At 42.5% G+C, this 21184-nt stretch overlaps 1 protein-coding gene across 10 annotated transcripts in view; it reads left to right on the top strand.

Moving 5' to 3' along the window:
- Positions 1–21184, top strand: part of cux2b (cut-like homeobox 2b) — a 362613-nt gene that overhangs the window by 159609 nt on the left and 181820 nt on the right. Inside the window, exon 1 of one of the 10 annotated variants that reach the window (XM_059988141.1) lies at positions 16640–16690. The exons of the other annotated variants lie outside the window; for them this stretch is intronic. Within the exon in view, the coding sequence (XP_059844124.1) occupies positions 16655–16690 (36 nt within the window). The 5' untranslated portion in view covers positions 16640–16654. Of the gene's footprint in view, positions 1–16639; positions 16691–21184 lie in introns of those variants that run through there. 10 annotated transcript variants of the gene reach the window in all.

The following is a 21184-nucleotide window of genomic DNA, read 5'->3' as shown; positions in this document are numbered from 1 at the left end:
TCTGAGAATTTGGCACCCTTATTTACAAAAGATAGGATTAAATATATAGGTGCTCCAAAGGTAAAATTATTAGTTATCTGGGGAAAGAATTAAATATACATATTAAAGCTATTATGAACTCCATGGAGCATGTGGGGATCTTCTGATAGCCAGGCATTCTTTTTTTCTTTTTTCTTTCTTTCTTTCTTTCTTTCTTTCTTTCTTTCTTTTTTCTTTTTTTTTCTATAGGGGTATGTTAAGGGGGAGGGGGGGAAGGGTTGACAATTTTTTTTCTTTCTGTAACCTATTTGAAAATTTAATAAAAATTTTTTCAAAGAAATTAGATGACAGAGAGGAAGAAGCTGTACCTGAATCATTCGGTGTATGCTTTCAGGCTCCTGTACCTCCTCCTTGATGGTAGCAATGAGAAGAGGGCATGTTCTAGGTGGTGGGGATCCTTAATGATGGATGCCCCCTTTTTGAGGGATTGCTCCTTGAAGATGTCCTGGATACTACAGAAGTTAGTGCCCATGATGAAGCTGACTACGTTTATTAAGTCACTTTTGCTTGAGTAGGCAACACAAATCAGCTGTATGAAGTTCTTGGTGAATGTTACATAAATGTTATTGCCTTAAACTGTAGCTTGACTGCAATTGTAATGTCTGTATTAGTCTGTTGCTTTGGAATAAGTTGTAAGTATAGAAAAATTACTAATTTTTCAAGAACATTGCACATTAACTAAAATAAAACTACATACCACCTTTAATGAACATGGAATATTATAGAAAAAGGATCTTGTTGTCAAGGATACCCTGAAAGTCATTTATTGTCTGATGACGTGGTAAATGACCCCTGACCCAGAGTCTGCCTGCCCTCCCATGAACTCCCAGAAGCATTTATTTAAATCTTGTATTAATTATATACTTTTAAGCACAAGTGTGACAAACTTTTTTTGGGAGCCAGCTAAAATAACAGGCTGAGCTCTGTGAATAATTGCATAGTTACCTTGAATTTGAAAGCATATGGAAAAGAACACCAGAATCTTTAGTTTTTTGAATGAAACCCCTCAATCATACCCAACTTTAGACAACTGTGTATGTGGAAAGGATCTTAGCGATGTTGGACTGGAGGAAGGATGCTATTGCCTTTATCGATACTAGAGTGCCCTTAGTGTATTTGGCATCCTCAGTCTCCCTGTTCCTGTCTTTTCAGTATTAATATTATTTCTGGATTTCTATCATTGTTCACATTCAAACCAGTAAACCCTATAAAGATATTTCCATTTATGAGATGCTTCATGCTGTTAGGAAATCCAGGTTCAAAGTAAATTTATTATCAAAGCTCGCTCATATCACCATATGCAACCCTGAGATTCATTTTCTGCGGGTATACACAGTCAATCCAAGAAAGGTGATAGAATCCATGAAAGGCCGCTCCCAGCAGAACAGACAACTCATATGCAAAAGACAACAACTGTGCAAATGCAAGTATAAATAAATATTGAGAACATGAGATGAAGAGTCCTTGAAAGTGACTTCATAGCTTGTGGGAACAGTTCAGTAATGGGACGAGTGAAGTTATCCCTTTCGGTTCAAGAGTCTGATGGCTGTGGGTTAGTAACTGTTCCTGAAACTGGTGGTGAGAGTCCTGAGGCTCCTGTACCAGCTTCCTGATGGCAGCAGCGAGAAGAGATCATGGCCTGGGTGGTAGGGGTCCCCGATGATCTTGTGAGGTTGCATCACGTCCTGGGACAGAAACATCAATGCACTTGAATGAAAATCCTACAAGAAGTCGTGGATGTGACCCAGGTAAAGCTACACCCCTCCCCCCAACACTGAGCACATCTACACAGAGTGATGCAAACAGTCAATGTACTCCTCATCACACACCTATCAAAGTTATTCAAAGTTTTAGATGTCATGCTGAATCTTCACAGTGGAAGAATTGGCATCTTTGCATTGGACCAGTACTTTTTGGCCCACTTAGCTGAAGTTTCATGGTGGAACACAGCAAGCCAGGCAGCATCTATAGGGAGAAGCGCTGTCGACGTTTCAGGCCGAGACCCTTCGTCAGGACGGCCCGAAACGTCGACAGCGCTTCTCCCTATAGATGCTGCCTGGCCTGCTGTGTTCCACCAGCATTTTGAGTGTGTTGTTGTTTGAATTTCCAGCATCTGCAGATTTCCTCGTGTTTGAAGTTTCATGGAATAGTTAAGATATAAAAATGACAAACTACCATTTAACTGAGTAGCAAATTGTTTTTTCAAATGAAATGCAGAACAAATTAGAATACTACCAATACTATTACAGTAACATAAAACAATATGTTAGTTTCGAATAGTTGTTGATGGAGGAATTCATCCAGTGAAGGGTGCTGTGTTCTTTTGATTGACTGTAAATGAACAAAATCACCGCAGACACTTGGGGTAATTATTTCGCCTGGTCTTATTGTTTTGAGGCACCTTGGCAAGGGTCTGTAATTTAACCAAAAGCCAAAATCAAAAGTCACTACTTTTTAAATCGGTGTCCACTAGCCAAAATTAATAACATAACACAAGCATACATGACTGATACTTATTTTCCAAAACTGTTCGCTCTAAGCACGATGTAGTGTCCAATATCCACACAAGTGCATGCAACTGACACTAGTTAAAAAACTGTTCAGCAACAGTCTCCTGTCCTGATTAAGAGGCGTAGTGTCCCAAATAAATGAAGGGAATCCCAGCTATTTTCTCGATTAATTTTTGTTCTTTAACAGTTGTCCCAAGTGAGCAGCAGTTCCAATGAACCAATGCCCCAATTATCTGGAATCCACTGTATCCTTGATAATGACCATGTTTCTGTAATAAAATAATGATGCAAGTTGCTGGAAATATTTGCAAGATCAGCAGGACCTGCTGTGAAGGTTTTGAAAACAATTTTGGCTGCTGGTGACGAGCGGTGTTCCGCAGGGGTCTGGGTTGGGGCCACTTCTCTTCACATTATAAGTCCATGATTTGGATGACTGAGTTAACGGTTTTGTGGCCAATACAAAGATGATTGGAGGGGCAGGTAATGTTGAGGAAGCAGGGAGTCTATTGAAGGTCTGTAATAACAGACTTAGGGTAGTGCAGGGATGTATATGGTCATGCACTTCGGCAGAAGGAATAAAAGCACAGACTATTTTCAAAAAAGGTTGGAAAATTCAGAAATTAGAGGCCTCGTGCAGGATTCCTTAAAAGTTAACTTGTGAGTTGAGTCTGTGATAAGGAAGACAAATGCAGTGTTGGCATTCAGTTCAAAAGGAATAGAATATTAAAAGCAAGGATGTAATGTTGAGGCTTTATAAGGCAATGGTCAGATCACATGGAGTACTGTGACCAATTTGGGGTCACTTATCTAAGAAAAGATGTGCTGACATTGGAGAGGCTCACGAGAATGATCGCAGGACTGCAAAGTTCACGTATGAGGAGCATTAGACTCTGGGCCTGTACTTACTGGAGTGTAGAATAATGGGGGGGGGGGGTCTTATTGGAACGTATCGAATATCGAAAGACCCAGATAGAGTGGACGTGGAGAAGATGTTTCCAATAGTGGGGGCATCTAAGAACAGGAGGCACAACCTCAGAATAAAGGGACATCCATTAAGAACAGAGGAATTTCTTTAGCAAGAGAGTTATGAAACTGTCACAGCTGGCTGTGGAGCCCAAGCATATTTAAAGTGGAGGTTGATAGGTTCTTGATTAGTAAGGGGAGAAGGCAGGACAGTGGGATTGAGAGAGGTAATCATTTGTTTATTTAGGGCAAGTGCAGACTAGGTCCTTCTTGCCCACTGAGGCGTGCTACCCAGTAGCCCCTCTATTTCACCCTAGCCTAATCACAGGACAATTTATAATGACCACTAACCGGTACGTCGTTGGACAGTGGGAGGAAACCCATGGGAAGGACATAAAAACTTCTTACAGTGGATACCAGAATTGAACTCCGCACTCTGACGCCCCGAGCTGTAATAGTGTTGTGCCAGTCACTGGGCTACCGGTCTTTCTCCCCATCTCACTCACTGCTGCTGGAGGCCGGGGCCGGACTCTTGGGCCTTGTGCAAAGTTTAGTCGACATGGTTTGTGGATTGGACTCTGAAGTTCATGTTGTATACGTTTCTGCTTTCTGGTTGCTCCTTTTCTGCATCGCTGTTTCGGGCAATTTGGATCAGAACGGACTGGCTCTGTGGCCTACGGGCAACGAACAACACATTGCTGAACTGAACTGAAAAGCTGTTTCAAGGACTTTGTGGTTTGATGTTTTATACTCTGTGTTTTTCTACTCAGTTTTTGCTGTCTGAGCGATCTGGTCTATTTTTTTATGCGTTGGGTGTTTGATGTTTTCTTTGAATGGGCGCCATGGTGTTTCTTTGTTTCCTGGCTGTCTGCGGGAAGAAGAATCTCAGGGTTGTATATTGCCCACGTATCTTGATAATAACTGCACTTTGACTTTGAATTTATTGCCACAGACGGCTGTGGAGGCCAGTTTATTGTGGATATTTAAAGCAGAGGTTGATGCGTCCTTATTTAATCAGGAGTGTGGGAGGAAACCAGAGCAGCTGGAGGAAAGTGGAGGTTGATAGGTTCTTAGCTAGTAAAGGTTATGGGGAGAAGGCAGGAGAATGGGGTTGAGAGGATAGTAAATCAGCCACGATGGAACAGCAGAGCAGACACAATGGACCAAATGGCTTAATTATGCTCTTATGTCTTATGGTCTTATACCATCAATCCTTATATTCTTTGTCACTTTATTCTTATTTTCCAAATATTTAAGGCCAATCAGCCCATCAAGTCTATGCCAGCAATCGGGGATTATCCAATTAATCCTAATCCCTACTAATTTCCCTGTATTCTGTTCTCCCACATTCCCTCATCAGAATTCTCTGACCAGCCATCTACATTGGGGGTAATCTAGTGTAAGCCAATAAGCAACTGCCCAGCAAGGCTTTGTGATGTCGGAGGGAAGCAGAGCACCTCGGTGACACCACATGTGGCCAGAGGAAGGGGCGTGCCATCTCCAGGCTTGCAGCACCAGAGGTCAGAATCGACCCCAGGTTTCGGGAGCCAACGGCATCACCGATCTGAACGCTGCTGGCAGTTTGATTTTACCGTTTGATTACGTGAGAAATTGTAGAAAATGTCCTTCCTGTGCCCATTCTCAATCAAGACATCAATGCACTATCTGTGTTAACCAAAAGGACCCTCTTGTGTAATTCAGGGAAGTACCCAGTGGTTACAAGAAGTCTTGATTGTAAAGAGGAAATTGTCAACAGTACAATTAATCACATATTGTACTGTTTTGCAACAAAGCTATCAAGTTTTGAAAACATGAAACATGTTTTTGGTTAACGTGGTTTTCGGTTGGTGTAAGAATGCTTAATTTGGAACTGCTTTTCTAGGGTCCTGGAAGTGGGAGATGGTAGGTTTCTGGCACTGTACTGCATAATTAACAGCTAGAAAGGAAATGTTATTTACTCAAATCCTACTGAGTAATTTTTAGATTTAGTTCATTTGAATCATAGTTGATGCATTGAGGTATCTTGATTTGACAAAGAAAGAGATTTCTCCTACGCTCGCTCGCTCTTAAGCCGATCTTGTGTACTGGGGCATAGGCCGCTGACAGCCGCTGGCCAGAGTTCTCTGTCCTGGGCCAGTCTTTCAACTTGTCCCCCAGGTGTAGCCCATCTCCTTGCTGTATCCTCCCTCTCCCAGTTGTTTGGAGTTTCTCTTGGCGTTTCTGTAGCTTTAAGTTTTACAGGGTGGGGTTACTAGCTCCGTACCCAACCCCCACCCCCTTTCACAACTGGGCTTGTACAAGAGGGAGTTTTTCCTCCTCTGCTCAGTACAACAAAATCTAAGTGCCCCATTGGACTGGAATGAGGATGACTTAGTTCATGGATGAATTCATCTATTCCAGTTGATAGAAAGCAGACCTGGACATTTCCTGTATTTGAGACCCAGTTGGGCCCTTTACAGAAGGTTTACAAAAAGCTGCATCGACTAAATTTAGTTGATCTCAGCCCACAGGCTCCTTTCAAATAATTGAATTGAGGCATTGCTGTTAACATTTTTAATAAGATCCAAGGACTGGCTGTTATGGTGGATCAAACCCAATTACAATTTAGATGATGATCACATTTAGTTCCTTCTGTTCTTGATGTAATTTTGTGTTTATTAAGTTCTTTACTTAAAGGTGGATCTAAACCATTCTTGTGGAATATTTCAAGGATTATAGAATCCCGTTTAAAATCAAGGCAAGGAGCACCTCGCGCATATTAAATATGTTCTGGTCTCTTGTGAGACTTCTCATATAAATTAAATCAGTTGAGCATTAGCAAGACTGGAAGAGAAGTTCCTATTTGTGCCAGGTGATTTCAGAACATAATTTATTCACCTAATAATTGTAAAAGTAGTCAATTATTTCTTTTTAACCCTTGTTTAGAGTAGAGAGCAAGGATTGTAGGGATGTTCTGTGGCCTGAACAGTGGTTGCAATTTGTCAGAGGCCAGATTGACAGAGGACCAGAGGGCCCTCTGATGCCAAATTGAAGCTTTAAGCACATTGGGAGGAGAGTTGGGCTATCAGAGCAGGTACTGGTATTTGCTTAATGCTGTATTTATTTCAGTTGTAATTAACAATTTGTGTTTTAATAGTATCCACATAGAGAATGGCCAGTCATATTTTAAATGAAATTTTGCCCAAGAAATGGTTGAAGGAAAGACGGGGTTGGTTGAAGTCGTGACTACAAGCTTGTTAAATTTGGTTTGAAGGGGAGTCTTAAAGGATTGAGGTGAGGAGGTGGAATGGCCAAAGGAAAGTGCTATGGTCTATCTGCCAGAAGATATAACCATAAACGGGAGTGAAGCGGTAAGATTCGGGGTGAAGAATATCGGTGATCTGGGAAAGGATAAAATTGTCTGGTGAGTAAAAGAAGATTTTGTGGATGGGAGGGTCGACTGAAGGGTAGTAGGGGTAGGGAGCTGTGACACCATCAAGTGATTTAAACTGGATTCAGTCCAGGATAGATCTAGGAAATTAAGTTGCCTTCAAAGTACATTTATTATCAAAGTATGTATACTATATACAACCTTGAGATTCGTCTCCTCACAGGCAACCACAAAACAAAGTAACCCAGTAGAACCCATTGGGTCAAACACCCAATGTGCAGTTTAAAAAAAAATCAAATTGTGCAAACATTCAAAACTGAAGTTCATGAAAGTGAGTCCACAGTGACAAAGCCAGTCATCACTGCGGCTGATTCAGGAGCCTATGAGTTGCAGGCCGCAACCTCAGTTCATCACAGAGACGAGTAAGCCTCTGGCCACAACACCTTGGCCTTTTCAATCTGGCCCAGCACCTAATTCAGCCATATCTCAGCTCTTTCCTGGGTCTTGGGCCCCACTGCCTCAACTATGCCTTGCCTTGATTCTGCTGCATTGAATCACCTCTAAGTCTGCTGCAGCCATGGCCAGACATTACAACTAAATGTAACCCGATGAGGGACAATCAGTTTAATTGGATGAAGTTTTTCCTCAAATTGGATCAGTGGTGCTTCAATAATAAGCGAGATAATGTGTCTGGTGACAAGTTATTGAAGCTGGTATGTTCTCTGCTAATTCTTATCAGGCCTTTATGCATGGGGCTGTTAGGGCGTATTCTGGAATTAGGTTATGTAGCAAGTATTAATTTCAACATCAACCAGTCTTCAAATCTGAATGTGGACTGCAGATTGAATTTAAGATGAAGTTCTGAACAGTGGTCTTCCTCAAGCTGGAGTTGATTGCAGACCTGGAAACACCTATTCTTTTGAAGACCCTGACCTGGAGTTACACACAGACTTCGGTTCTTTGCGGGAAAGGGACCCGTTCACAGGGGTTTCAGAACTGGCTGCTACATGACATGCCAAGGGTTTGGCCTGAGAGTCTCACTAGTCTTTGGAAGCCTAAGATCTCGGGGCCCTGGAGACGGGCGGATCGAGGGTCGGTGTCACGGCAGGAGACTCGCGGTGTGGTTGGGAAGGCCAGAAAATCTTTTGCTGTGGGCCCAAAGACCTGAGATCTTTGCGATCTTCAGAAATAGAGCTCATAAGAAACGACAAAACAGACTTTTAACATCGTAAACTACCGGGTTGTTATGTTTTCCACTCGCTTTGAAAATGAGGGACTCCTCCCTCTCCCTTGTTCGGGAGAAAGAACCCGAGGTTTGTCGAATGCCGGATGAAATGCGAAGTCTTTGCTGTTGCCTCGCTCACGGTGTACTCGGTGCTGGTGCTGATGATTGCTCTGTTTTGCCGGTGGGGGAGAAGGGGGATCGTTGCTCGCTGCCGTTCACGTGTGGGAGGGGGACTTTGGGGTTCTCACGTTTAACTGTCGTTCATTCTTTGGGGAACTTCTCTGTTTTTGTGGATGTTTGTAAAGAAAAAGCATTTCGGAATGTTTATGGTACACATTTCTCTGATATCTCTGCTTTCCTCCCGCATTCCACAATGTGCAGGTTTGTAGTGTAATTGGCCACAAATTTAAATTGTTCCAATTATGTAAAGATGAAAGGTGGAATTTGGAGAAAATAAAAGGGTAGAATTTAAGTAAATAAAATGGCTGATGGTCAGCACAGATACAGTGGCCTGTTTATATGCTGTCTCCCTCTGCCTCTTGTGATGCATACAGATATGAGAAATGATTTTGTCTCACTTATAACATATACTGTGGATGCAGAAATCGATAATTTTTGTCAGTGGTATCATTCTAATTTCACAGGTACCCAATTATATTGATGAGCTGAACCCAGGGAAGTGTGAGGTGGTACACTTTGGAAGGACAAACCCCAAGGCAGAGTACAAAGTAAATGGCAGGATACTTGGAAATGAGGAGGAGCAGTGGGATCTGGGGGTACATGTCCACAGATCCCTGCAAGTTGTCTCACAGGTAGACAGAGTAGTTAAGAAGCTTATGGAGTGTTAGCTTTCATAAGTCGAGGGATAGAGTTTAAGAGTCGTGGGGTAATGATGCAGCTCTATAAAACTCTGGTTAGGTCACACTTGGAGTATTGTGTCCAGTTCTGGTTGCCTCACTATAGGAAGGATGTGGAAGCATTGGAAAGGGTACAGAGGAGATTTACCAGGATGCTGCCTGGTTTATAGAGTGTGCATTATGATCAGAGATTAAGGGAGCTAGGATTTTACTCCCTGGAGAGAAGGAAGATGAGAGGTATACAAGATATTAAGAGGAATAGACAGAGTGGACAGCCAGCGCCTCTTCCCCAGGGCACCACTGCCTAATACAAGAGGACATGGCTTTAAGGTAAGGGGAGGAAAGTTCAAGGGGGATATTAGAGGAATGTTTTTTACTCAGAGAGTGGTTGGTGCATGGAATGCACTGCCTGAGTCAGTGGTGGAGGCAGGTACACTAGTGAAATTTAAGAGACTACTAGACAGGTATATGGAGGAATTTAAGGTGGAGGGGTTATATGTGAGGCAGGGTTTAAGGGTCGGCACAGCATTGTGGGCCGAAGGGCCTGTACTGCGCTGTATTGTTCTATGTTCTATGTAAACCTGGAGGAAATTTGGGTTTTTAAAAAAAATATACTTTTTGCAAGGAAAACCCTCTAGCCCAGGGGCTCACAATCTTTTTTCTACCAGGGACCAATAGCATAAAGCAAGGGGTTCATGGACTCCAGGGAGGGAACCCCTGCTCTAGTCTCAGTGACTATGACAAAGGATTCAACTTGACCTGACAAATCAGTGCCATTAACTCCAGGATGCATGCAGGCAGATGAGGTTGATTTGAGAGTCTCTTTGGAGATTCTTGACTGGTCAGAGCATGAAGGGATTCAGGGAGAAGGCAGGAGATTGGGGCTGAGAGGAAAAATGGATCAGCCATGATGAAATGGTGGAGCCGACTCGATGGGCCAAATGGCCTAATTCCGCTCCTCTATCTTACGTTCTTGTAATGCATCACCATTGCTGACAAAAAGAAAGAAAGACTATGCTCAGTGAAGGTGAAAAGGACACATGGTTATTGAAAACAATATTGACTATCTGGGTGTCACTTTATTTTGAGGAACACATTCAACCTCCCAGCTAGATTGTCAAAACTTTGTAAGTCTGAATTTGCTTTATATCTCTTCAAAAAGAAGTTTGATAATTTTTTTTCCAAGTGAACAACATCTTCAAGGTAGATGGATTAACAAAGATATCAAAGAACTACTGTATTGAGCTTGTTATCTTAGAAAAGAAAAATGAATTTGGCAAATGTCCTGAAACTGAGCTGTGGAGACTTGCATATGATATTTGGATCCCCTTTTCCCAGGAAGTAATCAGACTTTGGATGTTTATTGCTGAAGGGAAAAGAGAGGGGATATTGATGGTGTATATCATATATCACGCTCATGACAGCTGGCTGGGCATTTCCTGTCCAGCTTCAAAGTTGAGAGCAAAAGAAGTGGCATGAAGAATGAAGAAACAATTTATATTTGAGTCATGGTCTCCATGAAAGCTGTCTTTTGTATGTATTTATATTTATTATGTTTATCTTAAGTGTTAAATTTGCTGTATTGGAAATGGAGTAATTATTCTTATGTGTGTGTGTCTATGCATGTATTTATTTATACGTGTGTGTGTGTGTGTATGTACTGGAAATGACAAACAATCTTGAATCTCAAAACTCTCCCACTGAATTAGTTTTACAGGATGGCCAGTATTGTAATGAAGAGCAATATAATGACCAGTTTGTGTGCACCATGGTTCTGTAAACAACCATAAGACGATGAGAAAACAAGCTGTTTGAGTGATTCTTCCCAAAGCGATGGAACTGTTGGCCGAAAGGGTATCATTGCTGAGTTCAAGATGAGGTCAGCCAATACACTGGGGGAACTGTCCTTCCCTCAGCTTCATCGCAAAGGGTCCTGGGTGACCAGCGAGGCACTGACAAGAGCCTGGATTATATTCTCGTGTTGAAAATTAATCTGAAGGTCGTATATGATTACATACGTATATGAACTTCGATAACTTCATTTTGATCTTTTGTTTTGGAGGGGGCAATTTTTGGCTGAGGGGTGAGACTTCCACCTGGTGAAATAATACTAAGAAATCCTCTCTGACGCAAGCATGATTGTTATCTGATTGTAAATGTGTTTCAGTTCAGACTTTGGGTATTTCTAACTACGTTGAATTTCGATGCTCCAAAGAGAAAAATCATTTCTTAGTGTTTCAGGTGCTGATGTAGTGGCAAAACCAAACCACTGCCAGCAATCTTACAGGTGTTACACTCGCATGACGTGCCCCCAACTCCAAACGTCAGATCCTTTATCAAAATCAGAATCAGATTTATTATCACCAGCATGTGACATGAAAATTGTTAACTTAGCAGCAGCAGTTTAATGCAATACATAATCTAGCAGAGAGAAAAAAAATAAGATAATGAATAAACAAGTAAGTCAATTACAGTGCACCCTATCCTCGTTATATGCGGGGGATACGTTCCTTGCAGTCGACGCATAATGGGAATAATTATTTAAATTGAGAAAATAGGGATGCGTTCCAGAGGGCTTCCTAAATATGTTTTATCTGTAATTTATTCACATTTCCATACCAATACGATACAAAAGCAGTACCACAAGGCAACATTCGTATTATATTTAATCAATTTAAGGTAATATTCAACGTAATAAATCATAGAAAGTTAACATACTGGGGTGTACAGTACTCACCAATAGTGGCAGGTGTGTTCGCTCCGGGAGGTGAGTGGTTGTTGTGGTGTCGGGTGGCTTTACATGGATAAGGTGGATGTTGTGGGTCGTCGGGATCATCAAGCTCAGCAAGGGGTGAAGGAAGACTCACAGAACTCTTAGAACTGCCGGCACCGGTTTGAAGAAAGTGATGAGGGTTGTTTGCTTGGCAGCATTTTGTTTTTCAGCATAAATTTGCTTGTAGGGAAGAAGGGTTGACGGCAGGGAACGACTGAAATGCTGACTCCGTTCTAAACTTGGGGCCATGTCCATCACCATTTGTGCCAAGTGTTCCGACTTCCACCATTCCCTCATCATTGGTAAACTCCCAGGATTTTCAAAATCGTCTGTTGCTTGCAGCATCTGAGAGATAGTTTGCTGTAAAAAAAAACGCCTTGAATGTGGATCACACCTTGGTCGAGTGGTCGAATCAGCGATGTTGTGTTAGGCGGCAGGAAACACACTGTTACGTTAGGATGAATGCTGTCCAAATGTTTAGGATGGGCTGGCACATTGTCAAGCAACAAAAGAACTTTAAAGGCAAGATTCTGTTCCCGGCAGTAGTGTCCCAGAGCTGTGTTACCTTCAGCTGATGCCGTGCTGTTTATAATTTTCAACTTTTTTTCAAGTGTTAAAATGCTTCTCTGCCGCTCGGCTGATGGCCCAGAACATTAAATCGGGCACTTAGGAGGCATAGTTAAATATTTCAAGTACAAAATCACTGCACCGTAGGTAAAGCCAACAAAAGGTTAAGAGTGCAAGGTCGCACATCCACAGCTTGCCAAAACCAATGCGAGACTGGTGGGAGTGAGACTGTGAGGCGTGTGTACGTGACTTGTGTTGGCGGGAAAGCAGTGCTCCTCGCATAACTGAGAGTTTTGGACGCATATAAGGAGACGTTGGTAGAAATAGGTTGCTCGCATAACTGTCAGCCCACATAGTATGAAGGTGCATATAACGAGGATAGGGTGTATCTGTATATTGAATAGATTTTTTCCAAATGTGTAAAAACAGAAATACTGTATATTTACAAAAAAAAGTGAGGTAGTGCCCAAAGATTCGACATCCATTTAGGAATCGGATAGCAGAGGGGAGGAAGCTGTTCCTGAATTGCTGGGTGCTGGAGGTCCTTAATAATGGATGCTGCCTTTCTGAAACATTGCTCCCTGAAGATGTCCTGGGTACATTGTAGGCTAGTACCCAAGATGGAGCTGACTAGATTTACAACCTTCTGCAGCTTCTTTCGGTCCCGTGCAGTAGCCCCTCCATATCAGACAGTGATGCAGCCTGTCAGAATGTTCTCTATCATATAACTATAGAAGTTTTTGAATGTATTTGTTGACATGCCGAATCTGTTCAAACTCCTAATGAAGTATAGCCGCTCTCTTGCCTTCTTTATAACTGCATTGATATGTTGGGACCAGGTTAGATCCTCAGAGATCTTGACACCCAGGAACTTGAAGCTGCTCACTCTCTCCATTTCTGATCCCTCTATAAGGATTGGTAGGTGTTCCTTCGTCTTACCCTTCCTGAAGTTCACAATCAGCTCTTTCGTCTTCCTGAAGTTGAGTGCCAGGTTGTTGCTGCAGCACTTATTAGCAATTAGCAAATACACAACAGTAAACTTAAGCATCCCCAAGTGTAAGTGAGGCGTTGTTGCACAGTTAGCAAGTTATGACATCCCCCAGTCCCAAGGTACAAACTGCAATGACAACATAACTTATTCCCTTTGCTTTTACCACGCCTCCCTTCACTCATGTGACTAGTTACCGTAATAAATGCTCAGCACAGAATACAAAGCTGATAGAGAATAGACGCATGGATCCAACAGCCAGTGTGAATCCTGTTGATTACTTCTCCCATATATGTTTAATAGTTGACAATTTTTTGAAGCATTACATGAAGCTGTCTTTTAATTTATATAGTCTGATAGAATCCAGATAGAATTGAATTTTCCCTGTCTTATTTGTACACTTCACTTTCAATGAGGATAACTTGCTGTTTGATTTGTATTTTCAAATTTCTCTCCCTGTGTTCTGGAGAAAATGATTTACATGTGTTTGCTATCATTGTTGTACCTGCTCTTTTTTAAACGGGAGTAAGATAGTTTTCTGGTCCTTTTCTCAAAGCTGAGTCTTAATTACAATATGCTTTACCGGTAATTTGTTGTTACTTGATGAGGGACTTGCAACTTAAGGAGTGAAAATTGGAAGGGTATAAATGCAGATAAATATTTCATTTAACAGTCCCCAGAATTTCTTTGGGAGAAGTATGACCTTATTAAATATTCACAAGGCAGAGTTTTATTATATTATAGCTACATAAAGTGGGGCAATTAAGAACTTTGAAAATTAAAACTACTGACGAAGATAATTTAGTTTCTTGGCATTTATAGCTAACTTATCCCAGATATTTAGCTGTTCTTTGTTTAGCAAAGGGCATGGTAAGGTTGTAATTACTCAAACTAACAAGGTGAAAACTTTCAGTTCTCAACGAGAAAAATAAAAAGCCTGGAGAGCTGATTCTGCTCGAGATCTTTCAGAAGTCACTGGAGTTACAAATCAGCAAACCTTGGTTGAAGAACCAAGTTGAAGAATCAAAGAAGCAGGAGGAGGTCATGTGGCTGGGTCTTTAAGCCCATTCCCTTATTTGTTCTGCCTGAATCCCTGCATCCACCCCATTTCTCTCAACTCCTGATTCGCTTAGTGGATGGAAAGCATGTTTTAACACTAAATGTCTGAAGATCCATGGCCTCTAAGACAAAGAATTCCAATGGTTTACAATCCTCTATGTAAAGAATTTTCTCAGCTCAGTGCTATATCGCTGCCTTATCCTGAGACTTAAGTTAAAGGAACTGGAGTTGATTTCCAGAATATATCGGTCTTCTCAAGCCTAAGCCCTGGATGAAGCATGGGATTTGAAGTCTGATGGGGGCTATAGTGGTCTAGAACCCAATAAGAAGTTTGGGTATGCCCAATGGAGGGCCACCATAAGTGTGACAGAAACAACTCCAAGTAAAGCTAGACAGACAGCCGGATGCACAACAGCTGTGATAGGGTCTCCGAGCCATGCTTCCTTTAAGATGGAAACCCAACGGTATAAATGGCTGTGATTCCTCACTTCCCGACAAACTTAACATTATCGTTGTGGGTATGATCAGCTGAAGACCCTGTTTCTATGCTGTCCAACCGTGCCTTTTGTTATCTCATATCCATCCAAAAGCTCCACTGCTTGACTTCCCTTCTGCTCTCGATAAACCTGAGGTAATCCACATGTTTACTGCTGTGTCCTAACCTGCAAGATGTCCTTCTCACTCTAGTGCTTGGTGACCTTCTGCAGCTCAAGTAAATAAATTCCTCAATGTAACTGTTGTCATTTTCAAATCCCCTTGTGGCCTCACTTCTGTCTCCCTTCATTGTCAGATTTATTTGATGTTTCAATGCCTTGTGACGCGTTGCTGCGTTTAGTCTCAGTCTAAATGCAGTTCGTTGTTGAAGTCATCAGGGTGTAGATATTCTTCTTCCATTCCTCACTGGAAGCTCTTGATTCTTCTTCCAGTAACTCTGACCTCCAAAGCCATCTGTCCCTGGGACTTTCCGGACAATTCTGGGACGACAAACCCGATTTAACCCTAATCTAATCAAGGTCAATTTACAATAACCCAATATGTCTTTGGGGAGTGAGGGAAAACTGGGGGACCCAGAGAAAGACCATGCATTCCACAGGGAGGACATACAAGACTCCTTACAAAGGATGCTGGGATAGAACTGCAAAGCCCAACGCCCTGAACTGTAAAAGCGTCGTGCTAACCGTTGCCGCGGCATCCATCGACAAGTAAGAAAATAGCGATGGGATAAATACAAAATAAAAATGCTGGAAACATTCAGCAGGTCAGGCCAATTCCTGCTGAAAGCTCTTTGGCATCTATCATCACAGATGCTGCCTAACTCGCTGTTCTGTTTCTAGCATTTTCTGCTTTGTATCTGCAGTTATTTTATTTTCAAGAATTAAGTGTCATCCTAGTTATCAGTTATCTGGGACTTTCAGCTCTGTAGGAATGATCAAGTCCCTGTGACCATGCGGGTTTCCTCTGGGGGCTCGGGTTTCCTCCACGTCGTACGGGTTAGTAAGTTGTGGGCATGCCTCGCTGGTGCCAGAAACATGCCGACACTTGCAGGCAGCCCCTAGCACATGTTTGGACTGTGTTGGTTGTTAACTCAAATGGTGCATTTCACCTTGTGTTTTGACGTGCGTGTGACAAATGTAACGATTCTCTCTATTGCGGGGGCACTAGTCTCCGTAGTATCCAGGACATCCTCAAGGAGCGGTGCCTCAGAAAGGCAGCGTCCATCATTAAGGACCCTCATCATCCAGGACATGCCCTTTTCTCATTGCTACCATGAGAAAGGTACAGGAGCCTGAAGGCACACACTCAGTGATTCAGGAACAGCTTCTTCCCCTCTGCCATCAGATTTCCGAATGGACATTGAACCCATGAACATTACCTCACTACTTTTTTAAATTTTTATTTTTTGCGCTACTTATTTAACTAAATATATTTATTGTAATTCATGTTTTTCTTTATTACTATGTATTGTATTGTACTGCAGCTGCTAAGGAAAATTTTGCAATGTACGCCAGTGATATTAAACATGATTCTGATTCTGATGGATAGTGAGGTGAAAGTCTTCCGGTGAGTGGAAGTAAAACTTGTGAAGGTTCTCACTCTCCCCCGTGCTAAAGCTCGCTAAAATCTGCTCCTGGATCAGTGCATCAGTGCTATTTGGATAAACGTGTTCACGGTTACTATTTGTCCTGCCGTACTCTGGCATATTATGATGTCGTCAGATTTACGGCTTCTCCACTCTGCAACCAACCCATCAAATTGCGCAGTTCAAATGATTGGAGTTTCTTTTGCCTTTGTACAAGTTCCTAATGTGTAGTGAGTGTTTACGAGGTCACCGTGTCCAGGTAAGTTTCTCATTGAATTATATCTGTGAACACTTTTACTTTTGGAGGATTTTTCCCCTCTCATTTTCTTATATGAAAAACCCAGGACATTGCGATCATTGGCACCTGGACTGGGAATTGAAAACATTATTTAACTCTCTGTAAGCACGAGGGAGAGAACTTTGAACTTAAATCACATAACTCACATAATTGTAAGTTGTAGCATTATTTTACGTGCTTATTGTTCATTTAGTGCTGAATGTAAGCTGTTTGCTCCCATGTTCGATGGAAGTTAAAGGTCCCATCTTAACTAGAAATATCTCTTGGGGGAAAATTAGTGATAATAAACGCAGATTGACTTAAATTCTTGTGAGTCCAACAGTTTCAAAACAAAGTGTAGCAGCCTGTTTAAGTCATAACTTGGCTCAAACACACCACTAACCAGTCACCCACACTATATATTCAATGGTGGTACACAACTTTACGCTGTCTTTTTGCCAGTGCATCATTTGATTATCCCATTGATTGCCTTACTAGCCTTCCATTACCCTCCATGTTCTTTGTCACACTGCACTATTTGGCCGTTCCAACTTGTATTTGCTTGATAGATGTGACGAGGGTGTTTCCTGCTGTGAGTTGGGGGGGAGTCTAAGACCAGAGGACATAGTCTCAGAATAGAGGGGCCTCCTTATGGAACGGAGCTGAGGAGGGATTTCTTTAGCCGGGGGTGGTGAATCCGCGGAATTTGTTGCCACTGATGGCTGTGGAGGCCAAGCCACTGGTAATATTTAAGGCAGAAGTCGATAGATTCTTGATTGGTCAGGGCATGAAGGGGAGGGGATAAGGCAGGAGATTGGAGCTGAGGGGGAAAATGGATCAGCCATGATGAAATGGTGGAGCAGACTCGATGGACTGAGTGGCTTAGTTCTGCTCCTGTACCTTATGGTCTTGCTCTCCGGTACCTCGAGTGTCAAATCTGCACCTGTGTCTTCCTGTTCCTTTACCACGTCACCTTACCCCATCTGTACTTCTGCTAGCCATTTGCATTGATACAGTGTTTTTTTTTTGTACCTGTTGGTTTTGCTTCATGAGCAATAAAACTTCCAGCACCTGGGCCCATCTTTCAGCCATATGCTTGCCAATTGTCTTCAAAGCCCAGCTTTTTATCATCACGTTTACCAGAACCAGAGTCAGGTTTAATATCACTGGCGTATGTCCTGAAATTTGTTGTTATGTGGCAGCAGTACACTGTGATACATGATAAAACTGTAACTTATAGGAAGAAGTGTATATATTTTTTTAAAAAGTTAAATATTTAGTGCAAACAGAGTGGAAAATAGTGAGGTAACGTTCATGGGTTCAATGTCCATTCAGAAATCTGATGCTTGTCTCCTCTCCAGTTCTAGTTGTCGGGATCTAACTGTTATTATTGGCTTTGGACTTTTAACTTTGCTCCTTTGATATTTGAGGCTAATTTTGCTTTAGTATCTTTGTCAGCCGGACTCCAAACTGTGCACCCTAACAGAATGGTTACCTCAGAGCATGCCTTTCGTGGCTTGGGGTTCCAGCCACATCCCGGAGGATAGTGTGGGTGCTATGGTGTTGGTTCCTCCTGAAGCGTCAGCTGCCAAAAGACCCTGTTGCTTCAAAGCAAGCTACAGAAGCTCTGTGTCCCTTACCGTCAGCCAGCACCGCCAGGGCCAGGGCATTCTGACTCCTTCTAAATTGCTGTTTCTAGGACCTTGTGCACGGATTTGCTTCCACTTTTGTCCAAATCTGAAAATATTTTTACCTCTGAAATGCATTTAGACGCTCTGCACTTCAGGTCTAACCTGGACTAGATTTTGACTGAATCCGAATCAGAATCAGGTTTAATATCGCCAGCAAGTGGTGTGAAATTTGACTTTGCGGCAGCAGTACAATGCGATACAAAATGATAGAGGGAAAAAAAGCTGTGAATTACAGTTTGAATATATAAAATAGTTAAAATATGCAGTTAAAAAAAATTAGTGAGGTAGTGTTCATGGGTTCAATGTCCATTCAGAAATCTGATGGCAGAAGGGAAGAAGCTGTTCCTGAATCATTGAGTGTGTGTCTTCAGGTTTCTGTACCTCCTCCCTGATGGTAGCAATGAGAAGAGGGCATGACACACAAAATGCTGGAGGTAGCAATGAACAGAGGGCATATGCTGGGTGATGGGGGGTCCTTAATGATGGACACTGCCTTTTTAAGGCACCACTCTTTGAAGATGATCTAGATACAATGGAGGCTGGTGCCCATGATGGAGCTGGCTAATTTTACAGTGCTCTGTAGCTTACTTTGATCCTGTGCAGTAGCCCCCCCCCCCCATATCATATAGTGATGTAGCCAGTCAGAATGCTCCCCGCAGTACATCTTCAGAAATCTGCAGGTGCTTTTGGTGACATATCAAAATTCCTCAAACCAAATCTAGATCCAGCAGTTGCTTTCTCTACACCGGGGGTGCCCATCCTGGGGGCAGGGTTCCATGGCATAAAAATGGTTGGGAACCCCTGCTCTACACTGCCCTACACTGCCTTTAGAAATGAGCAAGGCACACAACTCGAGCTTGGCTCACACTGTATCCACACCAACACTCTTCATTATCCAGAGCTGAGCAGCTCTAGTGTGAAGTGCAGCATTACATGAAGCTGGGCCTCCACTCCTCCGAGAAGTACGACTCAAGGGTTAGAATTCAGGAGGATGATTGATTTCTCCCCTGCCCCCCCTCCCCACTACTTCTTTGCGTACTGGTATGAATGTGTGCAATGGCACAGCTGAACCTGGACTGGATTTAGTGCAGAACAACTTTTGAGTTCAACAGGGCTTTTAATCAATCAGGTCCTTTCCTAGTGGGAAGCAATTTGATCAAAGTCTTTTCTAGTGCAGTCGGGTCTTATTGGTAAGCACATTACGGTATTTGTTTTTTCTAAGGTCACCACTGCTTGATGAGAACTACAAAAAGGTCTGTGTCAGTTTCCTGACTAGTGTCAGCCCTGGATGGGCTGTTTATTGACTGCCTGGATCCAGCAACTGTTCGAATTTGATTCCGCTTTGGAAGGAAGAGAGTTGCACTCCGTTTAAATGATCCAATTGAAATAACGGATGGAATATTCCTGTTTGCTGCCGCGGGTGGGATAAGGTTGCCTATTGGGGTGGCCTGTCAGGGACAGCCTGCAGATACTATTTATTTCAGTTTGAGCACAAAGGCTTTGTCGGAGCAGAGCAGATGTTCATCTCATGTCTGTATCTGCTATTTGATGAGAAATTTATTGCTGTTCTGCTGGGTTTCTGTTCGTCTACTGCCGAGTCTATTAGACGGACGAGTGGTTGGCAGTACGCCAGGAAATGCAGTTTAGATGGAATTTGTGCTCTGGCTGCCGCCTCTGGGAAACAGCAATAATGGATTTGCTAGGCTTGTCTGATTGGCTGATTGATTTTGTGCGATTTGATTTATTGATCAATACTCTTAAATTTGACATCGTAGCAAGTAAACTAATCTTTGTGTGTTCAAGCCATCTTTGCATTGCAGAAAGGAGAGCTGATAAAGGGTGCCTGATTGGGATCTGAGCTTATCTTCATCATCCAGTGCCCTGCACTGCCTTGGCAGCGAGCACAGAACACAATCGCAAGGCAGAATAGTAGAGATCTATAAATTGATGGAATCTAAAGCCCCCAGCATCGATTACCATTATAACAAACAGCAGTGCGCAGAATGCCTGATTATTTTTAGACAAAGATTCTGTGCTCTCAGCAACAATTTTGCTGATGCTGTCGCTGTGTCAGATATCTGCTGTTGATTGCAATTAGTCGCGGTGTCGAATAGAGAAAAGTGTGACTGTGAATGGGTTACCATTTGTTTTTTTGGTGGGGATAAATGGCATTATTTAGATTCTTGCTGCTACCTTGTGAGTTGAGGAACTTGTCAGAGAGGAGAAATCATTGTCCTTCATTAGAAGGGCTCTCGTTCTGCCCCTCCCCCTTTTCCGAAGACATTACTATCTTGGAGTTGTAATTTATGGGAGCGCATTACTCCTCTGCTTCACCCATTCCACCGTTTTGAGAAGTGAGAGGCTTCCTTGTACTTGTTGGTGGATTGTTCCTTGATAGGGATGTAGAAGCTGAGCCTGTTCTCAATGTTCATGTTCACTCATTGGCCACTTTATTAGGTACACCAGTACACCTGCTCGATAATGCTAATCTCTAATTAGCCAATCACGTGGCAGCACTCAATGCATAAAAGCATGCAGAGATGGTTAAGAGCTTCCACTGTTGTTCAGACCAAACATCAGAATGAGGAGGAAATGTGATCTGAGTGACTTTGACTGTGGAATGATTGTTGGTGCCAGATGGGGTGATTTGAGTAACTCAGAAACTGCTGGTCTCCTGGGATTCTTGAGAGTTCTTAGTCTCTAGAGTTTACAGAGAATGGTGTGAAAAGCAAACAACATCCAGTGGAGTGATAGTTCTGTGGGTGAAAATGCCTTGTTAATGAGG

The sequence above is a fragment of the Hypanus sabinus genome, chromosome 13, assembly GCF_030144855.1.
Source record: "Hypanus sabinus isolate sHypSab1 chromosome 13, sHypSab1.hap1, whole genome shotgun sequence".
NCBI lineage: Eukaryota > Metazoa > Chordata > Chondrichthyes > Myliobatiformes > Dasyatidae > Hypanus > Hypanus sabinus.
This window is presented reverse-complemented; position numbering and strand designations above follow the sequence as displayed.